The 25,016-nt window shown below is 46.4% G+C and overlaps 1 protein-coding gene across 1 annotated transcript in view; it reads left to right on the forward strand.

Annotated features, from left to right (window-relative positions):
- The window catches only part of CDH13 (cadherin 13), a 1,257,603-nt gene that overhangs the window by 1,003,155 nt on the left and 229,432 nt on the right, over positions 1–25,016 (forward strand). Inside the window, exon 8 of the mRNA XM_060253738.1 lies at positions 3,748–3,888. Within this exon, the coding sequence (XP_060109721.1) occupies positions 3,748–3,888 (141 nt within the window). The remainder of the gene's footprint in view (positions 1–3,747; positions 3,889–25,016) is intronic.

Genomic DNA, 25,016 nt, shown 5'->3' on the forward strand with positions numbered 1-25,016 from the left:
CTTGCTCTATGCCAAGATGACCCCCCACACCCCCCCCAAAAAAATCCTCCGGGATCCCTGACCTGGAGAAAAAATACTACTGAACAGCATTCCCTGACCATGTAAGAAAGGGCTATAAGAACTAAGACAGATAGGGGGAGGCAGGTAGTTACCACGGGTAAGTAATAATTGGTGTCCCCATGCAACAATGTCACTTCCAGACCCAGAAGTGCTGGCATCACATCGGATGACACTCTAGTGCTCGCCCCAAAACTCTATGGAAACCATAGAGCTAGATCATTGGCCCGGCAGAATGTCAGCACTTCTGGCTCACATGACTGAGAGTGACATCGTTTTGCAGTGACAATGATTATTCTTCCTTCATTTGGCCATCCGGCTTCTGGCCAACGGAGCGTCAAAATTGTCAGGCGTTTGCCTGTCTTAGTGGGCAGCTGGCAAAGGTAGAAAAATATTCTTACCAGAGTTTTATCTCTACAGCTTTTCCACCTAGGGTTGCCAAGTCCAATTCAAGAAATATCTGGGGACATTGGGGGTGGAGCCAGGAGACATTAGGGGTGGAGCCAAGATCAAGGCTATGACAAGCATAATTAAACTCCAAAGGGAGTTCTGGCCATCACATTTAAAGGGACGGCACACCTTTTCAATCCCTTCCTTCCATAGGAAATAATGAAGGATAGGGGTCCAATCTTTTTGAAATTTGGGGGGTATTTTGGGGAGAGGCACTAGATGCTTTACTGAAAATTTGGTGCCTCTACCCCCAAAAACAGGCCCGCCCCAGAGCCCCAGATACCCACAGGTCAATTCTCCATGATTTTCTATGGGAATAAATGACCATAGGGAATAATAGAGTTCCCAGCAGACATTTCCCTCCCCTCCCCCCGCTTTCTGACGATCCTGAAGCAGGGGGAGGGTCTTCAAACCGGGGGATCCCCTGCTCCCACCTGGGGATTGGCAACCCTATTTCCACCAGCAGCGGCACGTTGATGTTGGGGAGTGGTAGAAGTGATGTTTCTTTCCTTCCTTCAAAAAAGTTAGCAAAACGGGCACTCAGCTCCTGAAATGCCCACTCTTTGCCTTGCAGTCTGCATGAATACAGCTCTCTCCAGTAAAGACAGAGTGGCCTAAAAAGGCTGGCTTTTAAAGCAGAATGTCAGAACTTCTGGCTCACATGACTGGGAGAAGAAGAAGAAGATATTGGATTTATATCCCGCCCTCCACTCCAAAGAGTCTCAGAGCGGCTCACAATCTCCTTTAACTTCCTCCCCCACAACAGACACCCTGTGAGGTAGATGAAGATATTGGATTTATATCCTGCTCTCCACTCCGAAGAGTCTCAGAGCGGCTCACAATCTCCTTTCCCTTCCTCCCCCACAACAGACACCCTGTGAGGTAGATGAAGATACTGGATTTATATCCCGCCCTCCACTCCGAAGAGTCTCAGAGCGGCTCACAATCTCCTTTACCTTCCTCCCCCACAACAGACACCCTGTGAGGTGGGTGGGGCTAAGAGAGCTCTTACAGCAGCTGCCCTTTCAAGGACAACCTCTGCCAGAGCTATGGCTGACCCAAGGCCATTCCAGCAGCTGCAAGTGGAGGAGCGGGGAATCAAACCTGGTTCTCCCAGATAAGAGTCCACACACTTAACCACTACACCAAACTGGCTCTCAGTGACATCATTTCGTGGTGACATCATTTCGCGGTGACAATGGTTATTGTCACCTGTGCTGTAAAATGGAACAATAGCTGCCATTTCTATGGGATAACATATTATTATGACGTGAGACAGATGGACTGGGCAATATGTGATGACAGAAAATTTTCTGAGTGCTGTTGAGATGATGGTTCATAAAATGTTTTTTTATTGCATTTTATTGTTTTATCGTATGTTGTACTCTGCCCTAAGCCCTACGGGGAATGGGTGGAATAGAAACATTCTAAAATAAATTAATAAATAAAAGGAAAACCTACTCTCTTAAATCATGAGATATGGTTATTACTACAGCCAGGGCTGGCCCTAGGCTGCCTGGCACCCTAGGAAAGGCTAACTTCTGGAACCCTCCTAGTCCCCGAGTCACATGTGGGGCACCCAATTTTGCGCCCCCAGAAGACCAGCGCCCTAGGTAATTGCCTAGCTTGCCTTGTGGCAGGGCCGGCCATGTCTACAGCTGAGAATATATTTATAATGCAGCATGTCAGTCCTAAAAGGAAGTGCATTTTCTTATCTTTTTTTTACCAGCTGCATCTTCTTTGGTAGGCTTGCCAACCTCCTGGTGGGGCCAGGAGTTCCCCCCGAAATTACAGCTGACGGAGCCCCAGACTACAGAGCCCCTCTGGAGAACGTGGTTGCTTTGGAGGGTGGATTCTATGGCATTCCCCCTCGCTAAACTCTATCCTTTCAGGCTCCACCTCCCCGTCTATCCCGGAATTTCCCAACCCAGAGATGGCAACCATATCCAGGGCTTTTTTTTGTAGTAGGAACTCCTTTGCATATTAGGCCACATCCCTGTTATGTAGCCAATCCTCCAAGAGCTTCCAGGGCTCTTCTTATAGGGCCTACTGTAAGCTCTCGAAGGATTGGCTACATTAGGAAGCTGTGGCCTAATATGCAAAGGAGTTCCTGTTACAAAAAAAGCCCTGATTGTATCCATCAGCCATGTGACCTGCAAGATTTCACAACAGATGATCCCCAACAAGGAGATTAAACATTGCCTTTAAAAAAAAAAAAACACCATTATTATGGATACTCAGTAGATCTTGAAACTATCAGGGCTTGATTTCCACACATTTATTGTTGCTTAAATCCTGTTCCATGTTTCATGCTTTTTTGACAAGCAACCACGCCTGCTCTGAGTTCTAGTCTGAAAAGAGGTGAGCTGGGAGTGTTCTCTACAGAGCTGACAGGATGACAGAGGGGATGGTTCACAAGGAGCTCAGTAGCATAATCGTTGTCTGCGTTGCCAAGGAATGCTGGGTTTCACTAGGCTGGGTTGCAGTAGGCCCATCCCTTTTTCCAGAAAGACCTGTGGGTGCTTGCGTTACTATCCTTCAGAGGAGCTGAAATTATGAGTGAGCTGTGTTTTCAACAGAGGGCTTCTAGTATACTATGAGATAAAATCAGGACTCTAGAGTCTATGATCTCACTTTCTTGAGGGTCTGTAGATAGGAGCAACTTAGAGAAAGTAGTTATCTTTCAACATTCTCTTAGCCTTCCTTCTTTCCTCCCTCCCGCCCTTCCAATTGGTACCATAGAGTTTTTTCCTCCCAAATTGCTAGAGTGTGGGGGGAAACCATAGAGTTTTCCCAGAAGCTCCTAGAGCAGCAGGCGTGCGACGTCGCCGGTGTGATGACGTCATTTGTGGGGGACTTGGCAACCCTAGACCTCACACATTTGGAGCTCTGGGGTGAATTTGGATCCAAGAAGCAAACTCTGTACATCCACAGAAGCCACTGGAACAAAACTAAAGCAACAGAGATGACCTGTCTTGGTTCTGCAGATGCTTCTTCTACCTTCCCAACAATGCAGGAACTGAAGAAGGTTCAGCAGATCTTAACCTGATGGTTTTACAGAGGAAACACAACTTGCCTTTAATGCATTTTAGCAATTATTCTTGATTAGTTCAATCATTTATATGCTGCCTTGCCACCATAAGGTTCTTCTGCTTAATTCTTTCTTTCTGAATGTCAATGGCATACAGTTGGCTAAGGAATGAAATCAGTATAACTTTTCTTCCTTTGCTCTCTCTACAGACGATGGAAAATCCAAAATATGAGCTCATTATAGAAGCAAAAGACATGGGGGGCATGGACGTGGGATTAACTGGCACTGCTACAGCGACCATCGTTGTGGATGACAAGAATGACCATCCGCCGGAGTTCACCAAGAAAGAGGTAAGCATTTATTTCACATGACAGAACTATGGACTGGCAGGAGACAAGAGTCCAGGAGCACCTTAAAGGCAAACAAAATTTGTGACAGGGTATAAGCTTTTGTGAGTCACTGCTCTCTTCATCATATACCTTTTCACAGGGCTTTTTGTTGTTGTTTTGTAGCAGGAATTCTTTTGCATATTAGCAGGGGTGGAATTCTAGCAGGAGCTCCTTTGCATATTAGGCCACACACCCCTGATGCAGCCAATCCTCCAAGAGCTTACAAGGCTCTGTTTTGTAAACTCCAGGAGGATTGGCTACATCAGGGGTGTGTGGCCTAATATGCAAAGGAGCTCCTGCTAGAATTCCACCCCCTGTATATTAGGCCACACACCCCTGATGTAGCCAATCCTCCTGGACATTACAGGGCTCTTAGTACAGGGCTTACTAGAAGCTCCAGGAGGATTGGCTACATCGGGGGTGTGTGGCCTAATATGCAAAGGAGCTCCTACTAGAATTCCACCCCCTGTATATTAGGCCACACACCCCTGATGTAGCCAATCCTCCTGGACATTACAGGGCTCTTAGTACAGGGCTTACTAGAAGCTCCAGGAGGATTGGCTACATCGGGGGGGTGTGGCCTAATATGCAAAGGAACTCCTACTAGAATTCCACCCCCTGTATATTAGGCCACACACCCCTGATGTAGCCAATCCTCCTGGACTTTACAGGGCTCTTAGTACAGGGCTTACTAGAAGCTCCAGGAGGATTGGCTACATCGGGGGGGGGGGGTGGCCTAATATGCAAAGGAGCTCCTACTAGAATCCCACCCCCTGTATATTAGGCCACACACCCCTGATGTAGCCAATCCTCCTGGACTTTACAGGGCTCTTAGTACAGGGCTTACTAGAAGCTCCAGGATGATTGGCTACATCGGGGGGGGGGGCGTAGCCTAATATGCAAAGGCATTCCTGCTACAAAAACAAGGCCTGCCTTTTCAGGTATTTGAAGAAGTGAGCAGTGACTCACAAAAGTTCCTCCCCTGCCACAAAATTTGTTAGTCTTTAAGATGCTCTGGGATTCTTACTTTTTACTGCTACAGACAGACTACCCACTGTGTTCATTATTAATTAACAGTTGTTCTGCAGAACCTTTTGGGGAAGCTTGAGGGAGCTCTTCCTACATACACACACACACACACATTACATGTGAATAAACACACACACAAGACAGCCTTTATTGGCATATATAAGAATGTAAAACAGAGGGTCAGCCAGGTTACGTATTAAAAGAATACATAATCCATGCAGAATAAAATTAGGATTACAAAATAAAAACAAAGTAGCAACATAGTAAAACCTGATACATAGTACTACTTATCAGGACGAGTAACCATAGCTCTATAAAAAAAACCTTTGCTACTAATTCTGTTATTTCCGGATCAGAATTATCAAGCAAGAAAAGCACCCTAAAACGTCAGAGGTCTCTAAAATTTGGGCCAATATGGGGTATAAAAGATCCCGGTGGGACGTCAAATAGAGAGGACATTGGAAAAGAACATGGGCAACAGTCGCAATCCATTTTACATGACATGTGATGATGCCTTTGGAAGCACTGACATTTCTGGCTAACTCATGGCTTCTGCTCGCCAAGTAACTTGTTGGAATCCAGAACTATGGCTCTAGACATGCATGCCAAAGGCAAAAATAAATAAAGTCCAGGGGGGCAGTGGGTTGACTCAAATGGATAAGTTGAGGAACACTGTTGTGGTTGTGCGGTATTTAAAATTAGCCATGGTGCAAGAGGATGGAAAATGTCCCGCTCTTGAGTGGGGATGGGGAGGACACTATCACTTGAATAAAAGCCACCAAGGGCAGGGAGGAAGAGCTGCCTCAAAGCAGGACTAATTTCACACTAGACTTTTAATCCTGGTTTAGTCCTGTCCCCAAGATGACATTCTACACTAAAATCATAGAATCAGAGACTGATTTCCCACTCACCTTATGCCGTTCTCATTCTCACGTTCCTCTTCTCAAGTGGGACTTCCTTCCGATTTCACACTATCTGCCCGGGGCTGCAGCTAGCGTCGACTTTTTTGCGCGGCAAACAGAAACTGGTTTTTAGAAGTTTCTGTTTGCCGTATGAAAAAGCCGATGCTAGTTGCAGCCCCGGGCAGATAGTGTGAAATAGGAAGGAAGCCCCACTGAGAAGAGGAACGTGAGAGCGGTGTGAGGTGAGTGGGAAATCAGTCATAGAGCTGGTTTCTCTGATTCTAGTGTTAGAATGTCATTTTGGGGACAGAATTAAACCAGGATTAAAAGCCTAGTGCGAAATTGGTCCAGGTTCCTGCCCAAGGGGATGTTTCATTCATTTCACCGATCTGGCTGATGGAAACAGACCAACTAGCAGAGCCTCCCTCTCTCTCTTTGCTTAAACAGGCTGGGAGGCTAAGGGGGACTACTGAATGTTCTCCCTTCTTGGTGGTCATCTCAGCAGGTTGTAAAGTTTTGACCTGGTGGTCAAAAGAACCAAGGTGCACTCTTGGACTTTCATGCACCTCAGGGGTCTTCGGAACATGGCCAGCAATGTGCGTGCTCTGCTGAAAAGAGAAAGGAGGTGACAAGCTCAGGAAAAAATTACCTTGAAGGAAGCCAATGTCACAGAACCCAGGAAACAGGAGAAGACTTGGGCTGGCCAGGTCTCTCTGTTCTCGTTCTGAGGCATCCTTCCTGAATAAGGTTCCCAAAATTGTTTTGGCAAATGCCATGAGATTTGCGGGCGGTGCCTGAATGTCAGAGTTTAGAGAGGATGTGATGTCATTTCCAATGACACTCTAGACCAGGAGTCCCCAACAAGGCAGCCTCCAACCCCACTCCTGGTGCCCAGAAAATGTTTTGAGAAAGTGAGGCTTTTGCCAGGAGACTGAATTGGCTGTGGAGGTTTTTAAAACATTGTTTTGGCAACAGCTGCCACTACAGAACAACTGGATCTTCAGTCTGTGGCTGAAAGTATGCTGCAGTAGCCATTTTGTGGCTGGGGCACCCCCTTGCAGCAGCCATTTTGTGACTGTGCCTGCCACACTGTGTCAGAATTCCAAAGGTACCCACAGGCTCAAAAAGGTTGGGGAGCCCTTCTTTAGGCAGTTCTAGGACATCATCCAGAAGTGACATTATATCCTTGTCAAACTCTGCCCTACACAGGCACTGCCCTCCAAATCTCCTGACATTTACCATAAAGACGAGAGGAAATCCCTTGAGTATCTTTGTGTGGGAGCCATTTTTTTTTGTTCTCACTTCCTCAGGGATAGGTAATCCCTCAACCCAGGTGGGTCAATGGGAGGCTTATACTAGGGCCCCCTCCTAAGGAATGGCAGACATGCTGAGGTACTGTTTGATTTATCCCCAGTTTGTTCAAATCTACAGCTTTTGTTTGTATGCTTTGTCAAGGACTTCCCTTCCTCGCCTGATTTTTTCCCCCTCCTTCCCTGCTTTCTGAAAATGGTGGTCTCGATCTGAAATCATGCTAAATTGTGTGGAAAAGTGTAGGAGGTAGTAATAGCTAATATTGACATGTGTCTTTGAGATCAGTCAATAGATGAGTAAGGCATCACGTTAACTGGCAATTCACTGAGGGAAAGCCACTGTTGGTTTTGTCTTGCCAGTGTTGGCTGTGTTGTCATTGGCCTTTGTTGTCATTGGCTTGTCATCTGGTTTTGGTTGTAATTTAGCTTCATTTCATTCAAAACCTGTAATATGAAACTCAATGGAAATCATGTTTTTTGTCAAGATGCTAGCGAGCATATTCCCTTTGAGGAGAGCTCATTTTGACACTGCTATGATGACTTCTCCAATATCATAGCCTCTAAATTTATCCTGGGTTTCTTTCACTGAAGGATAAATTCTGTATAGATATATATCTTAAGGTTTGAGGAAAAACCCCTTGTGTGTTGGACAAGATTGTTCCTCTGGCTGCAAGAACAGGCTTTTTTTTGGGGGGGGAGGGGGGGGAAGAGGGTTCTGAGAAAATAGAAAGAGTAAATTTTCTGAAGTAAATTATATTAAGAACTTTGATTCATGTGGATAGCTATGTCATCTGTCTTATACCAGTTGGGGGATATATGGGATGAATGGATGCAATTTGATATTGCCAACCATCTGCAGAATTTGATCTGTTTTTAAGATTGCCATATAGTTTTATCGTATTAATTAATGTTACATGTTTTTCCTGCCCTGGGCCCGTTGAGGGAAGGGTGGGTTATAAATTGAAATAAATAAATAGTCGTGTTAATCTGAAGCAGTTGAAAAGATTTTGAGTCCAGTGGCACCTTTAGGACCAGCAAATGTTTATTCAAAGTACGAGCTTTTATATGCAAGTACAGGTGCCACTGGACCCAAAATTTGTTCTCTTGAGGTAAATTCTATTAAGAACTTTGATTCAGGTGGGCAGCCATTTTTGTCTGAAGCGACAGAACAAAGGCTGAGTCCGGTGGCACCTTTAAGACGAGCAAAGGTTATTCAAGGTGTAATGTACTGGGATCGGCGCAGTAAGAGACCAGAGTCGGAGAGTGATTTCAGCAAGCTTTACTTCAGGAACACACACACACACACACAGACTGAGCTCTGTTCAAACTTCCCACTCCTTTATACAATTCTTCCCCCCTTCTGATTGGTCCTTAACTATCTACATGGATTGGCTATTTACAGGGCCCTAAGGGCCTATCAGGGTACAGTATGAGCCTGGATGTTGATTGGCTACTTATGTTTCAATCCTTCCCCTGATTGGGCACGCTTAGGCCTTTTCTGGAACCCTGGTGTGGAGTTCAAGCTCTGGCTTGTTCGGCTTCCCTCCAAAAGTAACAGTTCTCCCATTTGAGCCTAGGACACAACACAAGGTATGAGCTTTCATGTGCAAGTAGAGGTGCCACTGGACCCAAAATCTGTTATCCTGAGGTAAATTCTATTAAGAACTTTGATTCAGGTGGGCAGCCATTTTTGTCCGAAGCGACAGAACAAAGGTTGAGTCGGGTGGCACCTTTAAGACCAACAAAGTTTAATTCTGGGTATAAGCCTTCATGAGTGTGCACACTTTTCTAACCTATATAGCTTGTGGAAGTCTATTTCAGTGTACCTGAAGAAGTGTGCAGCCACACGGAAGCTTTTACCCAGAATTAAACTTTGTTGGTTGTAAAGGTGTCACTGAACTCAGCCTTCGTTCTGTATTAAGAGCTGTGTACCGCCTGCTTTTCCAATATACTTCTCGTTAGGGATATGTGAATGTGCTTCTTTTCTTTCTGTTTTCGAGTGTTGTGCTGTGTGTGTGAAGTGCTATCAAGTTGCAGCTGCCTTTTGAAAACCCTGTAGGTTTTTCAAGGCAAGTGAGAAGCAGAGGTGGCTCATCGTTGCCTGCCTCTTGTTGTTGTTGTTAATTTTGCCCTTCTTTTGTTGTTGCCAGCACTCTGATTTGTTTGTTTCTTTCATGGCAGTTTGACAAAATGTATGTAATGCTTGTCATTTGTGTTTGATACAAGAGCAACATTACAGTTGAGTCATGGGGAGGGGGATTGGTACCAAGAAGCAAAGTGACATGGAAATGAACACCCACTGGTTCTATTTAGGGTTGCCAAGTCCAGTTCAAGAAATATCTGGGGACTTTGGGGGAGGAGCCAGGAGACATTGGGGGCGGAGCCAGGAACAAGGGTGTGACAAGCATCATTGAACTTCAGAGGGCGTTCTGACCATCACATTTAAAGGGACCGCACACTTTTTAAAAAGCCTTCCTTCCACAGGAACAATGAAGGATGGAGGCACCTTCTTTTGGGGCTCATAGAATTGGACCCCCTGGCCCAATCCTCTTGAAAATTGGGGGGTATTTTAGGGAGAGGCATTGGATGCTGTATTGGAAATTTGGTGCCTCTACCTCAAAAAACAGCCCCCCATGAGCCCCAGATACCCAGTGATCAATTCTCCATTATTTTTATGGGAATAAGTCTCCGTAGGGAAGAATAGACTTCCCAGCAGACATTTCCCTCCCCCCGCTTTCTGATGACCTTGAGGCAGAGGGAGGGTCTCCAAACTGGGGGATCCCCTGCCCCCACCTGGGAATTGGCAACCCTAGTTCTATTTGCAGAAGAAAGAGCTAAAGGTGTAATGGTGATTTTCAGGCCGAACTGTTATGCGTGGATTAGGGTTGCCAATCCCTAGGTGGGGGCAGGGGATCCCCTGATTTGGAGCCCCCCCCCCGCTTCAGGGTCATCAGAAAGCGGGGGGAGGGGAGGGAAATGTCTTCTGGGAACTCTATTATTCCCTATGGAGATTTATTCCCATAGAAAATCATGGAGAATTGATCCGCGGGTATCTGGGGCTCTGGGGGGGGGGCTGTTTTTTGGAGTAGAGGCACCAAAGTTTCAGTATAGCATCTAGTGCCTCTCTTCAAATACCCCCCAAATTTCAAAAGGATTGGACCAGGGGGTCCAATTCTATGAGCTCCAAAAGAAAGTGCCCCCATCCTTCATTATTTCCTACGGAAGGAAGGAATTGAAAAGGTGTGCCATCCCTTTAAATGTGATGGCCAGAACTCCCTTTGGAGTTCAATTATGCTTGTCACACCCTTGCTCCTGGCTCCACCCCCAAAGTCCCCAGATATTTCTTGAATTGGACTTGGCAACCCTAGCGTGGATAGTTTCAGGCGGGCAGCCGTGTTGGCCTGAAGCAATAGAACAAAGTCGGACTCCTGTAGCACCTTTAACAAAGTTTTATTCAGAATGTAAGCTTTTGTGTGCATGCACACTTCATTAGATGAAATGGGATACCCCATTTGGTACCCCGTTTCATTGTCTGATGAAATGTGCATGCACACAAAAGCTTACATTCTGAATAAAACCTTCTTGATCTTAAGGATGCTACTAGACTCCAAGTTCGTTCTGGTGTGAGTGGAAACTGCTAGCAAGCTGCAGACAACTTCTAGTGATTTCGGAGGGTTCTCAAGGCAAGAGACTAACAGAGGTGGTTTGCCATTGCCTGCCCCTTGCAACCGTGGACTTCCTTGGTGGTCTCCCATCCAAGTACTAACCAGGGTTGGCCAGGGCTGGCCCTAGACCTGCAGCGTCCCAGGTAGGCTTGCCACCCACTGCCCCTCACTCTCTCTGCCACCCCTTCACAGACCTATCTACTCTTCAGTTGAGTGGAGAAGAGAAGCGGTGGCAAAGGGGAAGACAGCAGTGATTCGGGGCGGGGAGGAAAGGGAAGGAGGTGGGAGAAGCAGCAGCAACGAGGGAAGGCAACAATGATTCAGGGAGGGGAAGGAGGCAAGAAGTGGCGGCGGCAGCGATTTGGGGTGGGAGGGGAAGGGATTTTTTTAAACAAAAAGGTGGGGGTGCCTAATTTGGTGCCCCTCCAGGGCCGGTGCCTTAGGCAAGCATCTAGTTTGCCTAGTGGAAGAGCCGGCCCTGCAGCTGACCCTGGTTAGCTTCCAAGATCTGAAGAGAACAAACTAAGCTGGGCTATCCATGTCAAACTACAGAGATCAATTGACCCAGAGAAAATGGCTGCTTTGGGTGGACTCTATGGAGTGGGTGGACTCTATGGCATTATACTCAGCTGAGTCCCTTCACTCCACAAACATGCTCTCCCCAGCTTCTCTCCCCAAATCTCCAGGAATTTCCCAGTCTGAAGTTTAGGGTTGCCAATCCCCAGGTGGGGGCAGGGGATCCCCCGGTTTGGAGGCCCTCCCCCCGCTTCAGGGTCGTCAGAAAGCGGGGGGAGGGGAGGGGGATGTCTGCTGGGAACTCTGTTATTCCCTATGGAGATTTATTCCCATAGAAAATCATGGAGAATTGATCCACGGTTATCTGGGGCTCTGGGGGGGCTGTTTTTTTGAGGTAGAGGCACCAAATTTTCAGTACAGCATCTAGTGCCTCTCCCCAAAATGCCCCCCAAGTTTCAAAACGATTGGACCAGGGGGTCCAATTCTATGAGCCCCAAAAGAAGGTGCCCTTATCCTTCATTATTTCCTATGGAAGGAAGGCATTGAAAAGGTGTGCCGTCCCTTTAAATGTGATGGCCAGAACTCCCTTTGGAGTTCAATGATGCTTGTCACAGCCTTGATCTTGGCTCCACCCCTAATGTCTCCTGGCTACACCCCCAAAGTCTCCTGGCTCCGCCCCCAAAGTCCCCAGATATTTCTTGAATTGGACTTGGCAACCCTACTGAAGTTTCCAACCCAGAGTATACAAATAGTCAAGATGTTGGCATCTCTGTGACTGGATCTCTACCTAAACGTAAAAAAAAAAAAAAAAAAAAAAACAGCTAGGAGAGGGTCATACTGTGAGGAAGTAGTTAGGGCTAACTGTTTTACTGCATCATTTTTTCTTCTGACCTGAGATCTGACCCTTCAGATCTCATGTCAGAAGAGAGCCAGTTTGGTGTAGTGGTTAAGTGTGTGGACTCTTATCTGGGAGAACCAGGTTTGATTCCCCACTCCTCCACTTGCACCTGCTGGAATGGCCTTGGGTCAGCCATAGCTCTGGCAGGGGTTGTCCTTGAAAGGGCAGCTGCTGTGAGAGCCCTCTCCAGCCCCACCCACCTCACAGGGTGTCTATTGTGGGGGAGGAAGGTAAAGGAGATTGTGAGCTGCTCTGAGACCCTTCGGAGTGGAGGGCGGGATATAAATCCAATATCTTCTTCATCTTCTTCATATAGATGTTATTTGTCCATTTGGGGAAATGCTGTGTTTCCTCAGGGCTTTTTAATATAGAAAAAGCCAGGCAGGAACGCATTTGCATATTAGGCCACACCCCCTGATGCCACCATTGTTTCACACAGGGCCTTTTGTAGAAAAAGCCCAGCAAGAACTTAACTTGACCCCAAGCCAGCTGGCACTGTGTTCCTGCTCAAAAAAAGCCCCTCGTTTCCTCCTACAGCTTATCTGGCAGATTAGAAGCTGTTTGAGGTCTATAAACGTGGAGGTCGAAAGAGTGAACCATTGGTCTTTATTTCCATATTTTTATTTTAAAAGATATTTCCATTCCACCACTCTTTGGAGATTCAAGCTGGCCGGCTAAGTGCCAAGACATCAGAAATATGCCGTGAAACTGTTTTTAAAGCAATTGAACATCAATTATAAAGACAGACCGCCGTCAGCAAATAATTTCCCCTTTTCCCCATGGCCCGGTCCTGATCCGTATCAGCAGGCCTCAGATTTAGCAGGATCTCCTGAACCTTTTCGAGGGTTCCCCCTCTTCCTCCCCACCTACCTTGTCCATTGAATAGAAGGTGCAGCTGCATAACAATCCCTGGATTAGAAGAGTGGGCAGCCATCCAGCCAGCCACCAGGGGCTTTGCCACACCCCCAGCAACCCTCATTAACCACTGGAGAAGCCCGCGCCACCCTTTCTCCACTTCTTATGTGATTTGGGGTGGTGGATGTCTTGCTGGCCTTTTGATTGGGAGGGAGGCTGCCAAGGAAAGCCCCTGGTGAGTGAGGCCTGCTTGGGTTGGCTGGATCTCTAGCCAGCCCAAGCAGGCCTCGCTTGCCTGGGACTCTCCTCTCTTGCCTCAGGTTGCTTTTGGCTGGGAGGGGGCTAGGGTTGCCAATCCCCAGGTGGGGGCAGGGGATCCCCCGTTTGGAGGCCCTCCCCCCACTTCAGGGTCGTCAAAAAGCAGGGGGACGGAAGGGAAATGTCTGCTGGGAACTCTATTATTCTCTATGGATATTTATTCCCATAGAAAATAATGGAGAATTGATCTGCGGGTATCTGGGGCTCTGGGGGAGCTGTTTTTTGAGGTAGAGGCACCAAATTTTCAGTACAGCATCTAGTCCCTTTCCCAAAAATATCCTCCAAGTTTCAAAACAATTGGACCAGGGGGTCCAATTCTATGAGCCCCAAAAGAAGGTGCCTCTATACTTCATTATTTCCTATGGAAGGAAGGCATTGAAAAGGTGTGCCGTCCCTTTAAATGTGATGGCCAGAACTGTGTCCCAGCCTTGATCTTGGCTCCACCCCTAATATCTCCTGGCTCCACCCCCAAAGTCCCCAGATATTTCTTACATTGGACTTGGCAACCCTAGAGGGGGCATATGCTAATAGGTTATGCTATTGGTGCACCATTGGTCACCGTATTGTTAGCCGCCCTGAGCCTGCTTCGGCAGGGGAGGGCGGGGTACAAATAAAATTTATTATTATTATTATTATTAATGAGCTCCACCACCTATTTTTCTACAAAACAACCCCTGCGTATCAGGTTCTGCTGTGGCTTCTGTTGACCATCGTAAACATGCTGAGAGTCCATGCACATACCTCCCAGCACCTTGTCTAGGCTGTTCATTAGTAACATGCCAAGGCCAGTCTGTCTGGAGGTAAGATTTGAACACAGGAGTTCAAGACAGCACCAAAAACAAAACAGAAAAAAAGAAGAAAGTCCATCTGTTTTCTGATTTATCAAGGTTAGCACTCCCTGGGTGAGCCTGAAACCCATTAATAATTATATAGATATGCAGGTATATATATATATATATATATATATATATATATATATATATATATATATATATATATATATATATATATATATATATATATATATATATATATATATATATATATATATATATATATATATATATATATATATATCGAGGCAAAAGGGAAATGGTTTGGAAGAGAGCGCCATTTAATAAAAATAAAAGAGCCCAGGAAGTGCAGGCATTTGAAGCGCCGTGTTTTCGCTTCTCTTTTGTGGTGTTTTAATTGTGCGCGTTTGACAGAGACGCGTTCAGAAGACAGTAATTGTAGCTTTGTTCCATTAATGATTCCCTCCACCGTTTCAGGTTGAGAGGCTCGAGTTCAGGACAGCGTGGATTTAAAGCTGTGTTTTTGACAGGGTGACGGCTGATGAGAACTGACGGAGCCACAAGCCGAGGGGTTTCCTTCGAAGCCAGTGTGTGCTAGCGCACCGCGGAAGGGAGCCAGAGTCGACGCAAAAGTCCTCTGGGAATTGTTGAAGATGTCTTGTCAGCTAAAATATCGGGTTGACAAATCCTTGTGTGCGAGAGACTGGTGGAGAGCTGGAGTAGTATAGTGCGCATTGGTGGAGCCAGGACTTTTTTTTGTAACAGGAACTCCTTTGAATATTAGACCACACACCTCCAATGTAGCCAATCTTCCAAGAGCTTACAGGGCTCTTAATACAGGGCCTACTGTAAGCTCCAGGAGGATTGGCTACATCATGGAGGTGGGGCCTAATATGCAAAGGAGTTCCTGCGGTTCGGTTCAGCCACAAACCAACATGAACCACTTTTTTTGGTTTGTTTTGTGCCAATCCCTAGTATTGGCCTGCCTTACTGGGCTGTTGTATGGATGGCTCAGATGGAGAGAATGCATGTGGAGTGATTTGAGCTGGAAGAGAACACTACAAACTCTCAGCATCACTATTACAATTGTTGGTCTTACATTAAACAAATTTTAAGTTTCGGTCTACATATTTAACAAACACGTAACTGGGACCAGAAAATATGTAAAAAATGGATCCAGTTTCAATCACATCTTACTTGTGACTACATAAGAATTTGGAAGGCTGTGATGAAGCTGCCTTATATGGAATAAGACCATTGGTTCATAAAGGTCCATACTGTCTACTCCAGGGGTGTCAAACATGCAGTTTGGGGGCCAAATTAGGTCCCCGGAGGGCTCCTATCAGGTCCCCAAGCAACTGTCATTTGCTTCCTTCTCCCTCTCCCTTGCTTCCTTCTGCATTACAGCTTGCTTTGCCAGGCTTGCTCAATTGCACAGGAGCTACAGGCTCCTCCATTGGGGAAGAAGGAGGGAAGAATAGCTTGCTTTGCCAGGCTCTCTCAATTGCACAGCAGAGCTACTAAGCCAAGCCTCTCTTCCTTCTATTGGCTGAAGCTCCTCTCCCCCCAGTCCCCTGGGGATGGAAGGAAACAGCCAGAGCTTCCTTTGCCCAGTTCCCTAGATTTCATGGAAGAAATACCAAGAAAGCATCTTTAAAACCAATGAGTGCTAACGTTTTATGCATTTTTAATATATATTATATATATTTGTGTTTGTCTGTGTTCTTTATAAAGAAGAAGAAGATATTGGATTTATATCCCGCTCTCCACTCCGAAGAGTTTCAGAGCAGCTCACAATCTCCTTTACCTTCCTCCCTCACAATAGACACCCTGTGAGGTGGGTGGGGCTGAGAGGGCTCTCACAGCAGCTTTCCTTTCAAGGACAACCTCTGCCAGAGCTCTGGCTGACCCAAGGCCATTCCAGCAGGTGCAAGTGGAGGAGTGGGGAATCAAACCCGGTTCTCCCAGATAAGAGTCCGCACACTTAACCACTACACCAAACTGGCTCTTTCAGCCACCCTTTCAAGGACAACCTCTGCCAGAGCTATGGCTGACCCAAGGCCATTCCAGCAGGTGCAAGTGGAGGAGTGGGGAATCAAACCCGGTTCTCCCAGATAAGAGTCCGCACACTTAACCACTACACCAAACTGGCTCTTTCAGCCACCCTTTCAAGGACAACCTCTGCCAGAGCTATGGCTGACCCAAGGCCATTCCAGCAGCTGCAAGTGGAGGAGTGGGGAATCAAACCCGGTTCTCCCAGATAAGAGTCCGCACACTTAACCACTATACCAAAATTTATATCTCTGCTACCTAATCTTAAATAGGTACACACATGGCCTGGCTCAGCATGGTTTGGTCCAAATTGACATGGCCCAGCCCAACAAGGTATCATTTATGTCAGATCTGGCACTCATAACAAATGAGGTTGACACTCCTGGGCTACTCAGACTGGCAGCAGCTCTCCAGGGTCTCAGGCAGAAGTCTTTTGCATCACCCTTCTGTCTGGTCCTTTTAACTGGATATGCTGGGGATTGAACCTGAGACCTTCTGCACTCTCAAAAGAAGCCATTTTCTCCTGATCTCGGTCATCTGGTGATCAATTGTAATAGCATGAGATCTTTAGGTGCCACCCCGTGGTTGGCAAGTCTACATGATGTGTACATGTAAAAGTCCTTGTTGGCTCTCGGCTATTATAAGAATGTAGTACTTGTTAACATGCTCTGCTGATTAGCAGAGATGCAGTCAATGAATTAATTAACCGAAAGAAAAAAAGAAACTGAAATTACATGGGAAAGGGTACACAGATTCAGCCATTAATTGAATTTGCCTCCAGGTGTGCCCCTCTCTCTTCAGTTAGGACAAGAGAAATTAAGAAATGCAAGACCGAAAATAGGCTTTAAAGAAATTACACTCATTAACTAAAGGAACACCTATGATGTAACCTTTTAGGGTGCAATTATAGTTGTGATGAAATAAAAGCCTACAATTTTACGACAGCGTTTCTCCTTCTGTTGTTTTCTTTGTTCTTCCTGTTGCGGGAAAGCGGTCTGGATTCTTTATTTTGGTGCCGATTTCTAATCTCTTCCAAGGGACGAGCACCTTTAATGACCACACTTAAAATTACCTCCCTCCAGAAATAAACCAACTTAATTATCCCATTAAAATGTAACCCTTGTCGTTATACAGCTAGTTTTGAGACCAGTGATACCTTAGAGCAGGGGTGACAAACATGCGGCCCAGGGGCTGAATCAGGACCTCAGAGGGCTCCTATCAGGCCCCAGAGCAACTGGCTCTCATCTGCTTCCTTCTCCCTCTCTCTTGCTTCCTTCTGCATCTCAACTTGCTTTGCCAGGCTTACTCAATTGCACAGGAGCTACGGAGCAAAGCCTCTATTTTCTCCATTGGCTGAGGCTCCTCCTTTGGAGTGGAAGGGAGGAGGAGACACACATGGTCCAGCCTGACAAAATCTCCTTTGTATCAGATCTGGCTGTCATACAAATGAGTTTGACGCCCCTGCCTTAGAGGCCAACAAGATGTGTTTTTGGGTTCGGGAATGATGCAACCAAACGAACCAGTTTGTGATTGAACCATGGTTCATTTTTCACTTTGTCCCCATCTCTAGTGTATGAGTACAGTCATAAGGAACAGCTGATTTTGCAGAGAGAAGTCAAAATTAGACAGCTCTGGTCCTTTTGAGACAGTGATTTGATTTATGAGTGTTATCTTTGATTTGCTCTGAAGTGGTCTTGCTTTTGCAATTTGTTCTTCTGCTAGCACTGCTCTGTTTTTGCCTCTGATATTTTTCAACCGTTCTCCCCCTCTCCCTTTTTTAAAAAAAAATGAAAAACTGACCCACATTATCAACTGACAACATAATTTAGGCTGCAAGGACCTTTGGCGTTTATTTTTCATCTCGGGAGTGGCTTCAGGTAGCCTTAGTTTATTTGTGTTTCTAAAGGAGCATTTTTCAATTTTGAATGATTGGAGTCTGAGATCATCCTCACGGAAGTCCATTAAGTTGCAAAAGGGATGCGGCAGACTTACGAAAGTCAGGACTAGCTATGGCAGGGCCATTGCGCTCACTGCCAGATGGGAATGGGGAGATTTTGGGTGTTGTCAGAGCTCCTTCAGTGACGCTTGTTTTCTTTGACCTTGTAGGTTTGCCATCCTCCAGGTGGAGCAATATGTAAGAAGAGAGAGTTACACTTGAGTATGTAAACAAGATACACACAGAGTACTGTAACTCAAAAATTACTAACTAAGCTTAAACAGTTAAAAAGTATGAAAATTCATTCAAGTGCAAACAACATTAACAGTTTGGTGTAGTGGTTAAGTGCGCGGACTTTTATCTGGGAGAACCAGGTTTGATTCCCCACTCCTCCACTTGCAGCTGCTGGAATGGCGTTAGGTCAGCCATAGCTCTCCTAGGAGTTGTCCTTGAAAGGACAGCTGCTGTGAGAGCTCTCTCAGCTCCACCCACCTCACAAGGTGTCTGTTGTGGGGGAAGGAGATAAAGGAGATTGTAAGCCGCTTGGAGTCTCTGATTCAGAGAGAAGGGCGGGGTATAAATCTGCAGTCTTCTCCATCAAAGTTCAAATTCATAAGAAAATGTTCAGCATGTCCAAAATCTTCATGTTATACATATAGAAAAGTCCACAATATTTCGCTCCAATTGTGCATCCAAAGTCATGGGAAAGTCATCATAAGAAGTACTTGTTCAAAACTGCCAATGCTGAAAAGACTTAAAGTTTATTCTACCACACCTTGGGGTGCCTAACTTCAGTTCCAAGGCTTATTCATTGACAAATCCAAGTCCCGCTAAACTCCAATATGCTGTTTCTTCATATGAAAAATCAAAGGCCCATTGATAAGCAGTCGACCTGTAAATTGTTTCGATAGCCACTTCTCATCACACTGTAGATATTATATATATATATGACCCTTAATTTTACAATATGTGGCTTAGCTAACCACAAACTGTAACAAAAAGCAGATGCATGCGTAGCTGTCTTTTAGATTTCAGCCTGTAATTTTAGGGCCTGAATAATATTAGCCTGTAGCATTTATTAAATTCAGGGCGTGGCCATCACTTCCTTGAATCTTGGCTCAATAGGAGAAAGGGTGATTTCCACACAGAGAGTCCATGGGGAGGAGACGGGTTTGGGGAATAGGAGAAGTTTGCAATTCTAAAATTTCCTTTAGGTTGTTTCTGTTTAAAAGTAATATTTAGAATTACATGGAAAATGAGTTCGTATATACTGCATGCTTTAAAAAAAAATGCAAAGAGGTTACTGAGGGAAAGATGGATTTGTGAGGACCCGGGCATGGAACAATCAGTGCCATGTACAGCTGCTTGCTTCTGCTAATATGCAAGACTGTCGGGGCTTTTTTTGTAACAGGAACTTCTTTCCGTATTAGGCTTCACCCTAGGGTTGCCAAGTCCAATTCAAGAAATATCTGGGGACTTTGGGGGTGGAGCCAGGAGACATTGGGGCGGAGCCAGGAACAAGGCTGTGACAAACATACTTGAACTCCAAGGGAGTTCTGGCCATCACATTTAAAGGGACAGCATACCTTTTTAAATACCTTCCTTCCATAGGAAATGATGAAGGATAGGGGCACCTTCTTTTGGGGCTCATAGAATTGGACCTCCTGGTCCAATCGTTTTGAAACTTGGGGGATATTTTGGGGAGAGGCGCTAGATACTATACTGAAAATGTGGTGCCTTTACCTCAAAAAACAGCTCCCCCAGAGCCCCCAAAACCTCCAGATCAATTCCCCATTATACCCTATGAGAATCGATCTCCACATAGGGAATAATGAAGTGCTCAGCAGATGTTTCCCTCCTCCCCCCCCCCCGTTTCTGGCGACTCTGAAGCGAGGGATTGGCCTCTCTACTCATGAGTTGCTGCCAACTTCTTCAAAGTAACACAGACACACCATCCCAAGAGGAAGCCTTTCAATCGGAGACTGAAAGGCACATGGTCCTCTGGGGGGGGGGCTTCCCCCCGCCGGCCAGCTGACTGGGGGCGGGAAGCAGCCTGGGAAAGCGGAAGAACCCCCGCTGGGGCCTGGGGATTGGCAAGCCTGCTTCACCCCCCTGATGTAGCCAATCCTCCAAGAGCTTACAGGGCTCTTCTTACAGGGCCTACTGTAAACTCCAGGAGGATTGGCTATATCAGGTAGGGTTGCCAAATCCCCTGCAGCCTCCAGTGGGGGACTGCTTTCGCGAGCATGCACACTTCCAGGAAAACGCTATTGTACCATAGAGTTTTCCCTCCCAAAATGCTAGAGCGTCTGGGAAAACCATAGAATTTTCCTGGAAGCGGCTAGAGCAGCCAGCGTGTGACATCACCAGTGTGATGACGTCACTCGCAGGTGATGTCATCATGCCGGCAACGTCAGGGGAGGTTCCCTCCTGCTGGTGCAATGGTCTGGTCTGGGGACTTGGCAGCCCTAAATTTGCGGAGGGGGGAGGGGTTGCTAATATGCAAAGGAGTTCCTACTACAAAAAAGTCCTGAGGACTGTGTTTAAAAAACAACAACCTCAGACTGGGCAAGAAAACATGCCTTTGAAAAGAAGCTGTTTCTTTGCCAGTTCGCTCGCTCCTGAAAGATGTTCACCTTAAAAGATTTTCTGTTGGTTTTTCATCTAATATTTATGGACACTTTGATTCCAACTGCCACTTTCTCATGTCACAAACCATGCATAAAAAGACCGGCAATTAATTTGTTGCTTTTCTCCATGAAGCCTGAGCCACAATTGCAGAAGGACCCATGCTTTAACCCAAATCTATGTACCAATTGTCTGGTTAGCTTCTTACAAATGCCTATTAGTCAAAATTGACAGCCATTAATAAAATGCTGCCATAAGGAAGGAAAGGAAAAGGAAAGGTCCTCTGTGTAAGCACCGGTCGTTTCCGGCTCTGGGGTGATGTTGCTCTCACATTTTCACGGCAGACTTTTTACGGGGTGGTTTGCCATTGCCCTTCCTCAGTCATCTACACTTTCCCCCCAGCAAGCTGGGGACTCATTTTACCGACCTTGGAAGGATGGAAGGCGGCATCAACCTCGAGCCAGCTCCCTGAAAACCCAGCTTCCCCCAGGGATTGAACTCAGATCATGAGTAGAGTTTAGGACTGCAGTACTGCAGCTTTTAAAACTCTGTGCCATAAGGAACCCTGCTTCAAAACTGGGAATAATTTTCTCCCCCCCCCCCCGCCACCACCACCTCGCTAAATTAAGTGCGCATGCTTTTTCATTCCTCTGGAATAGAGGGGAGGGGGAAAAAAACTTACTGAACTTATATTTTTTGAATTGAAATTAATGTTAAAGGTCTACAGTTCAAACAGTAGCATATTTTCCTTTTCCACCAGGCATAATTATAATCTGCATCTAGTTAGCTGGAAAAATGAATATCTGAAGATTAAGCGGTCTTTCAAATTTGCATGATAGTTTTAATTGCAATTGAAAAGGCCACGATCAATCGTCATCTTCCTCGGAAGATGCTGATTTAACAATAAAGTGGGACATTATGTAAAATGACATCTGCATAGAGGAGGAGGAGGACTCAGGCCTTCTTGGAAATGCCTTCAGCTGCGGCGCTCCTTTCCTCCATTTACGCGATGCACCAGTTTGGTGTAGTAGTTAGGTGTGTGGACTCTTATCTGGGAGAACCAGGTTTGATTCCCCACTCCTCCACTTGCACCTGCTGAGATGGCCTTGGGTCAGCCAGAGCTTTCATAGAAGCTGTCCTTGAAAGGGCAGCTGCTGTAAAAGCACTCTCAGCCCCACCTGTGTTTGTTGTGGGGGGGGGGGGGAGGTAGAGGAGATTGTGACCACTCTGAGACTCTGAAATGCAGAGTATAGAGTGGGATATAAATCCAAAATCGTCGTCGTCTTCTTCTTCTTACCTACTAGCAGGGCCGGCTTGTCCCCTAGGCAAACTAGGTGGTTGCCTAGGGTTCCGGCAGGGCAGGCGCACTGAATTTGGCCTCCCCCCCTTCCCCCTAGGTAAACGCCTAGTTTCCCCGCTCCTCGGCCTCCTTCCCTTCTCCACCCCAGGTTTATTACAATGCCTGGAAGGGCAGCTGAGCACCGCTCCCAGGCTTTCTAAAGGCGTGCCTCCCCCTGCCAATCAGCTGTGGAGGGGGGCAGCAGGCTGTGAGTCTGCCAAGGGTGCCATGCGCCCTTGGGCCAGTGCTGCCTGTTAGTGTTGCCAACTTCCAGGTGTGGGGCTTGGAGATCTTCAGGAATCACAACGTATCTCCTGAGTATGTAGATCAGTTCCCCTGGAGAAAATAGCTCCTTTGAAGGGTGGACTCTATGGGATTGTACCCCACTGAGATCTCTTCCTTCCCTCAAACCCTGCCTTCCCCAGCCCCCCAACTATCCAGGAATATATTTGGGGGAATCTTCAGGAAAATCTCCAGGAATATCAACATACCTTTGGGACCTACTCTCTCAATATGCCCCTGGAAGAGCATTGTATTCCAGCAGTGAGAACCTTCTGGTAGTCTCCAGCCTGTGAGAGATACGACTGGGGCTACTAAGCCCTCGGGCTGGGTGGGGGTTCTCATGCCCTGGAGGATCCCAACCTCCCAGCCCACATTGGGCTAGTGGCGGGAACCTCCCCGACATCGTGATGATGTCACCTGCAAGTGACATCATTGCTCCAGTGATGTCGTGCACCGGCCGCTCGAGGCATTTTTGGGAAAACTCTATGGTTTTCCTGAATGCTCCAGCAATTTGAGAGGTGAAACTATGGTACAATAGGTACCATAGATTGGCAGGCGCGTGATGTCACCGGCATGATGACGTCACTTGTGGGTGACATCATTGTGCTGCGTGTGCAGAAAAAGTCCCCTGCCAGAGGCCACGGGGGACTTGGCAACCTTAGATATGGCTGTCCTTGATTAGGGCCAGGGCCTTTTCTGCCCTGGCCCCTACCTGGTGGAACTCTCTGCCAGTGAACTTCCATGCCCTATGGGATTTATTGTCTTTCCATAGAGCTTGCAAGGCAGAGATGTTCTCCAGGTATGTGCTTGGGGACAGCCATGATCTGGCACTCTAATACCCCACCTCCCCCCCCCCCTTTCTTTTCTCCATATCCCTTCCACATAGGCAGCTTGCAGAAACCAAAACAACCATCATCTTGAATATAGGATTGAATACTGTTTGTTTGGAGGAGTTATTTTAATGTATTTAATATGATTTTATCAGGACTCTTTTGGTATTAGCTGTATGAGCTGTAAGGAAACTGTCAGGCGATGCTGAAGACTGCACTCATGCAAATAGGTGTGAGAAGAGGAGGAGGAGATGGATGTTATGATGCCACCACAGTGCAACCTTCCTTTTGATTTTCTCATATGTGGTTTCTATGGAAAAGTAGGCATTTGTGTGTCGGGCGAACGCAACAGATTTCCCACGGAAATGTCAAACTAGTTCATTTTCAAAAAGCGATCAAAATATTCAGCCCAAAGATTAATAGCTACTGTTCAGAAAAATCTCCTCCTAGTTGGAGAGAAGCAAGATTGCTGGTAATTTTGCAATACCAAAATAGAGAGACAATGAAGAAGAAAAAGAAGAAGATATTGGATTTATATCCTGCCCTCCACTCCGAAGAGTCTCAGAGCGGCTCACAATCTCCTTTACCTTCTTCCCCCACAACAGACACCCTGTGAGGCGGGCGGGGCTAGAGAGGGCTCTCCCAGATGCTGCCCTTTCAAGGACAACTCTTGCAAGAGCTATGGCTGACCCAAGGCCATTCCAGCAGGTGCAAGTGGAGGAGTGGGGAATCAAACCTGGTTCTCCCAGATAAGAGTCCGCACACTTAACCACTACACCAAACTGGCTCTCCAATGCAGTGTCTTTATAGGGGGAAAAAAGAATTTTTTTGAAGAGAGGTTCTTCCATCTCCTCCTTTAAAGAATACATCTCCAAATTCAAATTGTCTGCATACTGATTTGAATTCTTTAGGTATCTGGTAGGAAGACCTTATTCAGAAATCTTCCCACTGCAAACTGGATGGGAGGGAAACCCACTTGCTGCAGTTTCCTTCTGTCTCTAACATCATTAGACTTGGATGAAGGCCATTGCAGTGTTTTAACATTTATCTTCTGAAGGGCAGCAGCGATGCTTTCATTCCTTTCTGCCAAGGTCACAGCATTTATGCAGTTGTCTTTGTAATCTCCAGATAAACACATTTGAAGCAAGCTGAGAAATGACAGGATCCACACAAAGCAAATTTATATAAATTTGGCTTTGTAACCTGCTCTCCCCGAAACCGGCTCAAAGGGTAGGGTTGCCAATCCCCAGGTGGGGGCAGGGGATCCCCCGGTTTGGAGGCCCTCCCCCCGCTTCAGGGTCCTCAGAAAGTGGGGGGAGGGGAGGGAAATGTCTGCTGGGAACTCTGTTATTCCCTATGGAGATTTATTCCCATAGAAAATAATGGAGAATTGATCCACGGGTATCTGGGGCTCGGGGGGGGCTGTTTTTTGAGGTAGAGGCACCAAATCTTCAGTACAGCATCTAGTGCCTCTCCCCAAAATATTCCCCAAGTTTCAAAAAGATTGGACCAGGGGGTCCAATTCTATGAGCCCCAAAAGAAGATGCCCGTATCCTTCATTATTTCCTATGGAAGGAAGGCATTGAAAAGGTGTGCCATCCCTTGAAATGTGATGGCCAGAACTCCCTTTGGAGTTCAATTATGCTTGTCACAGCCTTGATCTTGGCTCCACCCCCAAAGTCTCCTGGCTCCACCCCCAAAGTCCCCAGATATTTCTTAAATTGGACTTGGCAAC

Source organism: Heteronotia binoei, chromosome 14, assembly GCF_032191835.1.
Source record: "Heteronotia binoei isolate CCM8104 ecotype False Entrance Well chromosome 14, APGP_CSIRO_Hbin_v1, whole genome shotgun sequence".
NCBI lineage: Eukaryota > Metazoa > Chordata > Lepidosauria > Squamata > Gekkonidae > Heteronotia > Heteronotia binoei.